At 35.7% G+C, this 10,225-nt stretch overlaps 2 protein-coding genes across 2 annotated transcripts in view; both read right to left on the reverse strand.

Moving 5' to 3' along the window:
* Nucleotides 1-2,057: 2,057 nt before the first annotated feature.
* LOC130557776 (CD276 antigen-like) lies at nt 2,058-5,749 on the reverse strand. Its single transcript, XM_057339795.1, has 6 exons — nt 5,656-5,749; nt 5,524-5,560; nt 3,312-3,686; nt 2,892-3,164; nt 2,706-2,745; nt 2,058-2,171 (listed from the first exon to the last, which is right to left on the reverse strand). The coding sequence occupies exons 2-5, from the start codon at nt 5,555-5,557 to the stop codon at nt 2,732-2,734; spliced, it is 696 nt and encodes a 231-aa protein (XP_057195778.1). The 5' UTR covers nt 5,558-5,560; nt 5,656-5,749; the 3' UTR covers nt 2,058-2,171; nt 2,706-2,731.
* Nucleotides 5,750-6,273: 524 nt separating this feature from the next.
* The window catches only part of LOC130558000 (CD276 antigen-like), a 6,881-nt gene continuing 2,929 nt past the window's right edge, over nt 6,274-10,225 (reverse strand). The window contains exons 3-5 of the mRNA XM_057340177.1: nt 7,757-8,128; nt 7,288-7,560; nt 6,274-6,532 (exon numbers count right to left, since the gene is read on the reverse strand). Of these exons, the coding sequence (XP_057196160.1) occupies nt 6,429-6,532; nt 7,288-7,560; nt 7,757-8,128 (749 nt within the window). The 3' untranslated portion in view covers nt 6,274-6,428. The remainder of the gene's footprint in view (nt 6,533-7,287; nt 7,561-7,756; nt 8,129-10,225) is intronic.

Here is a 10,225-nt window from a genome sequence, read left to right on the forward strand (position 1 = left end):
AGACCCCTCCGTGTAGCAACAAAACACACAATGATTACTGGGTAGGGGATCCAACTCGCAATAGATCGGCGAAGAAGATTAAGATGCACATGATTCCTTGTCTTTGACCAAAAGATCAGAGGCACAAACCAGACGATAAAGGAAACCAATCGGGTGGATTTCAGCGAGTGGTACGTTTTGTACCAGTGAGGATGACAAACCAAAAGATATCTTTCAAATGCAATACATGCCATAAAATACATGCCGGCAATCAAAGAATGAATATATGCATTCCACAACATCACTGTCCATTTCAATGACAGTATAATAAGACAAATAATCTGTATGAGATCTGAAAGAATCAAATGAATCACAAAAACTGAAGCAGCACGGTGAGACTTGATGAGAAAACACAATGCAAACAGAGTTATGAGCACGGCTGGGACTTCAATGATGGAAATACTCCAGATGAACACAGAACGTACTAACATCTCTTTTTCAGAATAACTCCTGAACTCATACTCTTCGCTGTTTTTAACGGACGAATTGGATTCGTTGATGCTGATGTTGTGTTGTGTCATGATGTCAAACTCTTGACAGTAAGCACTGAAATAGTAACAAACCTTTCATCAGTTTTACTACGTGAAGATACATGTTTCAGAGAGACATCGAAGTCTGATAGCAAACGACACTTAAAATGAACCTCAAAACTGCATTTAAAATCATCAGACAGACAGATGTCACTTACCTGGAATCAGATTGTGGATGCACGTGTTGCTCAGCAGTAGATGATGCTGTTTGTGAGCATCACAATTTTATTCACCTAAATGAATGTGGAGAGCCGTTCTGTCAGATGAGGAGCTAAAATAAAAAAAACCAAAATGCATTAAACAATTACATTTGACTTTCCATCATTCATGCTTTTATCAAAACAATAAAAACAGAAAGGAAGTGCCTGTACAATCTACTGTATAGACTGACAGACAGATATCATGATGATGTTACCTGAAATCAGATTTTGGATCCAAATGTTGGTTTGGCAGTAAATGATGTTGTTTATGGGCTGTTCGCTATTCTGCAAACGTCATGTAAAATGGAGAGTGATTCTGTCACTTTATGATCTAAAACCTAAAAACTGCATTAAACATCATCATCTGTAGTGCACATGCAACCGCACGAATCAACATTAACACAAGCAATTATCAAACGAAACCCACAGCATAACGCCTAGAGCAAGATGTTTAAACAATTCAAAATTCAGTCTGTGGTGTCATATCAAAACATGTTTCCATAAGGCCAACAAAGAAAAACTTTTTTGCTATAAGGTATATTTGATATCAGGTGAAATCTGTGATCTGATTCAAGAAAAGTTCTTCATATTGTTATCAAATTGTGCTGTTGTTAGGTTTGTGTTTTCATAAAAGTATCATCAGTATTTGCACACATTCACACACTCAATAATGATGCTTGTAAAGCAGTATATTTTTGCCTCACTACATTTTTATTTATACTCTTTATTGTTCTTAAAGAGGTTAAATCAAGCTCGCACTGTGGCACTTTTGGCCAGGTCTTGCTGTTGCAGAGAATGACATGAATCCAAATAGGGCAAATCCAAAAGAAATATCCACCTGCTGTGGAGCAGAGGACAAGAAAATGAATATAGACAGAGACTAATTATATTTGTGGTTAAAGCATGAGCTAATGGTTTAAGTGATGATGAAAGTATCAAGTGCATTATGAACAAACACTGATGATAAATCCAAGAAAATGTACAACCACAAACCGCTATTTTAGTTTTCACAATGTTAATAGAGGAAGAGGTTTATTTGCAGTCAGTGATGATGTGTTTGGAGAAAAAACACAGCTAGATGATGATGTTTGATGCCGTTTTGAGGTTTTTTCAGACTATAAAAGAACCACAAATACAGTACCCCCAAAACAACATTACATATGTATCTGCCATGAAAATGGAATACAAAGTGAACTAAAAAGTAAGAACACACTTCAATTCTCTGCCCCATAAAGCACAACACCAGATTTTAAAAAATGTATAAAAACATTTATTAAAGTTTCAAAGTGCAAACATGTTCATTGTTTTCTCTGTAACAGCAGCATTAAGAAAGCAGGTATTAACACCACTATAGCGATGCCAAACCCAATCCTGCACCGGGGACTTTGTTCTTCACAGCATGCTGTTGAAAAAAGCAAATTTGTAATTAGGCTGCAACTATTATTATGCTGATCCAAAGTGTGAAGGTTAAACATTTCTAACTATTAAAGGACAATTAATTTGGTATACATAAGAGTTTAATTTCTTATAGAAATAGTTCATCAAAAAACAAAAATTCTGTCATCATTTATTCACCCTGATGTCGTTCAAAACCTGAATATGACTCCATTTGTTTGGAGAAATGTCTCAGTGATTTTGTCAGTACATGTGTCAATCGAAGTTGTTTTGTTCAGGAGGTTCAGAATTACATGAGGTTGAGTAAACTATAAAAAGTGAACTATTGCTTTAATATTAGTTAATGAGATAGGTGCCATAACCAAGTTGGTTAAACCAACATTGTTTTATAGCACAAAATTCAATTAAAAATAGTGATTTATAAATATGCTATATGTATCCATTCATAATATATTCATTAATTTAGTGTGAAATATATATATATATATATATATATATATATATATCAGGATTTCAAATCTTTTTAGGCTTAATTACTCACAACATTTTCTTCATTATCAAGTCGCTTTAGATGAAAGCGTCTGCCAAATGAATAAATGCACTTGTTAAATGAATAATACAGAATTATTCCTAATCATTTTATAGCTTAGTTTATATATAGAACTCAAAATATTATTTTTACAGAAATATATTGAAAAACAAATAAAAATCTATAGTTGTGAAATACCTGGATGAGGATGTAGTGTAACTGCCCTGCTGAACTTTTGTGACACCACATCCAGACTCATCTCTACTCTCACAGTTTCTGTAGAGTTCAGGTTCAAGGTGATGTTGCTCTGCAGTCTATAGAATCCTCTGCTGTCAAGTACAAGTGTTGTATTTTCATATCCCAAGGGTGCAGACCAAGTCACAACAGGTTGAGGAAAGCCATGAGATGAAAGACTGACGACGATATTCTCACAGAGATACTCAACTGCAATTTCAGGTTCATCATATGGAGCTCGAGGGGTTGAAAAAGATCATATTAGAAAACTGATTACTAAAATAAAGTGTGTAGTTTCAGCATTGCAATAATAATTATAATTGTGCTAAAGGCTCTACTAGCTTACTACTTACTGCAAACTTTTAAACGTGTTACCTCACTCACCTGCTACAAGCAGTTGCACCTTCTGTACATCATATGGACCGTTGTTGCATGTCACATAACACTTGTATTCTCCATTATGTTCTGGCTGAATGTCAGTTAACATTAGTGATGCATTTCCTGCTGGCAACTGGTCATGGAAGAGGGACGTTCGACCGTTGTAAACTTCACTCTGTTTTTCAAGCTGATCACTGCGACGATAGAAGCTGTGCACCACTGTATCACCATGCTGCCAGTTTATAACCAACATTTCAAAATCCATATTTGGTTTCACAGGAAACAGGCAACGGAGTAGAGCATCTGAACCTGGAGCAGCTACTATCTTCTCCACAGGAACCTCCTGAGAACTCCCTCTGGACCACAGTAAAGCACTGTGTGCTGAAGAGATCACATGAAAACAGTTGTGAAATAGAACATTATAACATTCTCTATTTCTTACTACTCTTACGGCTAAATCTTAATTTATTCTATTTTTGCTTAACAAATTTTTTTCTTTTTTGTTTTCTTGGGTGTTTTAACTTGACTTGACAAGGACAGTGTCTAAAACAAACAACAACAAAAAACACTGCAATCCACAATATTAACAGGTATCTGACTTGAAATGTGTCTTAGCAGAATGTTTTTATGTGGTAGAATATGTTGTGCATTATCTACATTATACACAATTTAATTAAATTGTTAAAAAAATACATATTTTGTTCAAAAATCATGTCTGTGGTGTTCCTACGATAGATGTTGCCCCTTTAAGAAAAGGGTGAAGTCTATTCATCTGATAACTTCCTGTGTCATTGCAGGTACTGGTTGATCTGAAAAGTGCATGATGAGAACATTCTTCCAAATATCTTCCTTGTGTTCAGCAGAACAAATTAGTTTATACAGGTTTGGAACAATCTGAGGGTGAGTAAATGAAGACAGAATTTTCATTTTTGGGTGAAGTATCCCTTGTTTCTCAGAAACAGTTGTGGCTGCAACATAGTTGCCAAGAAACACAGACGCAACAGTGGCGCAGTGATACTTAGACTATATGTAATGCGATCAGCAGTTATAAATCTGGGTATTTTTAAAGGCTTGGAAAGCAGCTCAACCAATCAGAATCAAGGACCAAAACTGACCATTTAGTAATCCAATTGTGGTAAATACAATCTTCCAAATTATTATTTCCAAAATGTCTCCTGATCTTGAAATCATCAAGATGGCAGCCTCCATTTGAGAAATGTCTGGATTTGTGTGAATTTGTCTTTTTACATCTCTTTTCTGTTTATTTTAGAACAAACCAGAAAATTACTTTAAACCATATACAGAAATTATATACATTTTTTTCGAATCTAAATGTTATTAAGCTTTTATTTTTTACTGGGTATAGCATATTAAGCCAAATTTAAATGCTCATCAGTAATTTTATTAAAAAGAAAAGAAATGCATTTTTACTAAATTCAGCCTCTCATTTGCCAACCTAATTGAAGAATGACCCATATAGTTTGTCATATTTTTGTTGTTAATAATAGACACTGCAAATGCTACTCTTATTTTATTATTGTTTTATTTCAGGATGTTGATTCATTAGCACTTTCCCTCTTAGTCACTCCACCCAGGGATTCCCCAGCGTGCTTTGCCAGTAGGCTACACACATGTGCACTTTCCGAAAACAGCACTAATTATTTCGATAAACTGCAAGAAAAAGAATTTGTATATACTTAGAATGCACTGCATGTTGTTTGCTTATTTTGCTCAAAANTCCGAAAACAGCACTAATTATTTCGATAAACTGCAAGAAAAAGAATTTGTATATACTTAGAATGCACTGCATGTTGTTTGCTTATTTTGCTCAAAAGCATGATACCCAGGTTGATCCTAATGAAACATCTCACATACATTTGTGAATACATTTAAAATCAGTAATAAAAGTATTATTGTGGTTCTGAAACAATGTTTAATGAATAACAAATCAACACTATAATTGATTTATGGAATCAGTTTAATTTAAAAATACGTTGTCTGTATCCAAAAATGACTGATCACCCCAACCCTAACTAAAAAAGATCATTACATTGTTCCTAACTAACTCTCCAGTACATACGCGCTTGTGTTAGTGATGGCCAACATACATAAAATAATTGTCATTTCAACTTATTCTGAATTTACAAAGTTTACAAAGCACATAGTAACGATACCGCCGGTTTTTTGTGTGAAAACCGCATGGTGAATGTTAACATACCCAATATGACAACAGTAACAGTCCTTAAAGTCATCGCCTGTAAAGATTATACAAGATAATATTAAACAATGCTGAAAAAATAAAGGATCAAGCAGACTGAATAATTATACATATATATAAGTTTAATCATACCACTGCAGCGTGCTCTGACACAAAAGAATGGGGAGCCCGAGGTGATAGAATAAATGTTCTTCTTCTTGATTTTGTACTGATCTTCACAGCATTACCGCCACCTACTGTATTGTATTTGTATTACAGTAAAGTCGCCACACCACCATTATATTGTACAGCCAAGTGCCCTGCAGGATCTTTTGTGTAGAGCCCCGCACCAGAAAATCGTCAGTCTTTATCGTCTGGCTCTTTTTAAACAGGTATAGTATGATATTGAATGTACCTTTGAGCTCAATGGCAATTGATCCAATATATTCTCCAAAAAGAAGAATCTTCTAATATCACTTTCAGTTGTTAAACAACGTGCAGTTTCTGTTTTGGGGTTTGATTTTGTTGGGAGGGCCAGCCAAGTGAAAATTCTTGCTTTCTGTAAATCCGTATAAAAAAATGGCAGCTACGTGAAATGCTGCAAGAATTTGACAAGTACTGAAGCATTTGCAAGGACAAATCTATTTTAAAACAGAAATATTTGGATGGAAGTTGTGATAACTATTGGATCTTCACAGTACTGGCAGCTAAAGCCCATCCGTGAGTAAAAAACAACGCAAGATTTCAGAAGATTTTATTAAAAAGGTTTATTGCACAAGTTTGTTTTGCTTCAACTGGGATTGATACCATAAGAGGGTGAGGTGATGGGTTGGAGGGAGCTACAAAAACTGACAGAGGCGAGGGAAGTCTTCTTAAGTGCAAAAAGCTTTAGCCTCTAAAGTGCAAAAGCTACATTAAAAATGTGTTCAACGCTTTCGCTGCAGCAGCAGCATTAAGACAGCAGGTATTAACACCACTAGAGCGACACCAAACCCAATCCTGCACCGGGGACTTTTTTCTTCACAGCATGCTGTAGAAAAAAAGCACATTTTTAATTAATTGTATTAGTTTTGTTATGCTGATCCACTATCTCACAGTGTAATCTTAAACGTTTCTAACTGTTATAGGACTATTATTTTGTAACACTTTCAATTAGGGTTAAATTTATTAAAGGCATTGTTCACCCAAATATAATAATTCTGTCATCATTTATTCACCCTCGCGTTGTTCAAAACCTGTTTATGACACTTTCTTCTGTGGAACACAAAAGATGTTTTGGCAGTGGTTTTGTATCCACACAATGGACGGGGTCAATGTTGTTTGGTTACAAACCAAAGTCATACAGGTTTAGAATGATATGAGGGTGAGTAAATGGTAAAGGAAGTTTTTTTTAGTGAACTAGCCCTTTAGGAGTAATTAATGCAATAGATGTCATGACACGGTTAATGTTATTACATTTTAATTTTCTATTAATGTTTGGTCATGATATATTAATGTTAATTTAGTGAAATATGATCATTTGAAAAGTCAAAGTGTTACCATTATTTTAAACAAGTACAGGGGACTGACTTTTTACATTATTTCTAATTATGTTGTTAAATCCTTATATTGTAAACACTTATGCCACTTTTCACTTTTACCTTAAGAGTCAGACAAATTAATAAATGTCAAGTCAACAAAATCTTTTATAGCTGAAAGAAAAACAGAAAAACCTTGTACATTGCTCTCCATGCATGAATGCAGTGGCATTGTAATACAGCTTTACATAATATTGTTGTGAAATACCTGGATGAGGATGTAGTGTAACTGCCCAGCTAAACTTTTGTGACACCGCATCCAGACTCATCTCTACTCTCACAGTTTCTGTAGAGTTCAGGTTCAACGTCATGTTGCTCTGCAGTCTATAGCGCCCTCTGCTGTCAGGAGTTAAAGTTGTATTTTCATATCCCACGGATACAAACCAAGTCACAACAGGTTGAGGAAAGGAATGAGAAGAAAGACTGATGACGATTTTTTCACAGAGATACTCAACTGCAATTTCAGGCTCATCATATGGAGCTTGAGGGGTTGAAAAAAATGTATTAGCATTTTTATTGTTTAAAATGAAAGGTGTAGTTTCTGCCCCTCTAATCGGAATTGCAATAATAATTGCAGTAAATGCACTACCTGCTTACTACTTACTGAATATTGTGTAATACACTGGATACTATTTTTAAGCAGTGCACATTATGCAACAATGTGTAACTTAACTTACCAGCTACAAGCAGATGCACCTTCTTTGCATAAAGACCAGAGTTACATGTCACATAACACTTGTATTCTCCATTATGTTCTGGCTGAATATCTTTTAACATTAGTGATGCATTTCCTGCCGGCAACTGGTCATGGAAGAGGGACGTTCGACCGTTGTAAACTTCACTCTGTTTTTCAAGCTGATCACTGCGACGATAGAAGCTGTGCACCACTGTATCACCATGCCGCCAGTTTACGATTAAACTTTCAAAATCCATATTTGGTTTCACAGGAAACAGGCAACGGAGTAGAGCATCTGAACCTGGAGCAGCTACTATCTTCTCCACAGGAACCTCCTGAGAACTCCCTCTGGACCACAGTAAAGCACTGTGTGCTGAAGAGATCACATGAAAACAGTTGTGAAATAGAACACTATAACATTCTCTATTTCTTACTACTCTTACGGCTAAATCTTAATTTATTCTATTTTTGCTTAACAAATTTTTTTCTTTTTTGTTTTCTTGGGTGTTTTAACTTGACTTGACAAGGACAGTGTCTAAAACAAACAACAACAAAAAACACTGCAATCCACAATATTAACAGGTATCTGACTTGAAATGTGTCTTAGCAGAATGTTTTTATGTGGTAGAATATGTTGTGCATTATCTACATTATACACAATTTAATTAAATTGTTAAAAAAATACATATTTTGTTCAAAAATCATGTCTGTGGTGTTCCTACGATAGATGTTGCCCCTTTAAGAAAAGGGTGAAGTCTATTCATCTGATAACTTCCTGTGTCATTGCAGGTACTGGTTGATCTGAAAAGTGCATGATGAGAACATTCTTCCAAATATCTTCCTTGTGTTCAGCAGAACAAATTAGTTTATACAGGTTTGGAACAATCTGAGGGTGAGTAAATGAAGACAGAATTTTCATTTTTGGGTGAAGTATCCCTTGTTTCTCAGAAACAGTTGTGGCTGCAACATAGTTGCCAAGAAACACAGACGCAACAGTGGCGCAGTGATACTTAGCCTATATGTAATGCGATCAGCAGTTATAAATCTGGGTATTTTTAACGGCTTGGAAAGCAGCTCAACCAATCAGAATCAAGGACCAAAACTGACCATTTAGTAATCCAATTGTGGTAAATACAGTCTTCCAAATTATTATTTCCAAAATGTCTCCTGATCTTGAAATCATCACGATGGCAGCCTCCATTTGAGAAATGTCTGGATTTGTGTGAATTTGTCTTTTTACATCTCTTTTCTGCTTATTTTAGAACAAACCAGAAAAATTACTTTAAACCATATACAGAAATTATATACATTTTTTCAAATCTAAATGTTAAGCTTTTATTTTTTACTGGTTATAGCATATTAAGCCAAATTTAAACGCTCATCAGTAATTTTAATAAAAAGAAAAGAAATGCATTTTTACTAAATTCAGCCTCTCATTTGCCACCCTAATTGAAGAATGACCCATATAGTTTGTCAGATTGTTGTTGTTAATAATAGACACTGCAAATGCTACTCTTATTTTATTATTGTTTTATTTCAGGATGTTGATTCATTCGCACTTTCCCTCTTAGTCACTCCACCCAGGGATTCCCCGGCGTCCTTTGCCAGTAGGCTACACACATGTGCACTTTCCGAAAACAGCACTAATTATTTCGATAAACTGCAAGAAAAAGAATTTGTATATACTTAGAATGCACTGCATGTTGTTTGCTTATTTTGCTCAAAGCATGATATACAGTGGGTACGGAAAGTATTCAGACCCCCTTAAATTTTTCACTCTGTTATATTGCAGCCATTTGCTGAAATCATTTAAGTTCTTTTTTTTCCTCATTAATGTACACACAGCACCCCATATTGACAGAAAAACACAGAATTGTTGACATTTTTGCAATTTATTAAAAAAGAAAAACTGAAATATCACATGGTCCTAAGTATTCAGACCCTTTGCTCAGTATTTAGTAGAAGCACCCTTTTGATCTAATACAGCCATGAGTCTTTTCGGGAAAGATGCAACAAGTTTGTCACACCTGGATTTGGGGATCCTCTGCCATTCCTCCTTGCAGATGCTCTCCAGTTCTGTCAGGTTGGATGGCAAACGTTGGTGGAAAGCCATTTTCAGGTCTCTCCAGAGATGCTCAATTGGGTTTAATTCAGGGCTCTGACTGGGCCATTCAAGAACAGTCACAGAGTTGTTGTGAAGCCACTCCTTCGTTATTTTAGATGTGTGCTTAGGGTCATTGTCTTGTTGGAAGGTGAACCTTCGGCCCAGTCTGAGGTCCTAAGCACTCTGGAGAAGGTTTTCGTCCAGGATATCCCTGTACTTGGCCGCATTCATCTTTCCCTCGATTGCAACCAGTCGTCCTGTCCCTGCAGCTGAAAAACACCCCCACAGCATGATGCTGCCACCACTGTTGGGACTGTATTGGACAGGTGATGAGCAGTGCCTGGTTTTCTCCACACATACCGCTTA

The sequence above is a fragment of the Triplophysa rosa genome, linkage group LG8, assembly GCF_024868665.1.
Source record: "Triplophysa rosa linkage group LG8, Trosa_1v2, whole genome shotgun sequence".
Taxonomy (NCBI): Eukaryota; Metazoa; Chordata; class Actinopteri; order Cypriniformes; family Nemacheilidae; genus Triplophysa; species Triplophysa rosa.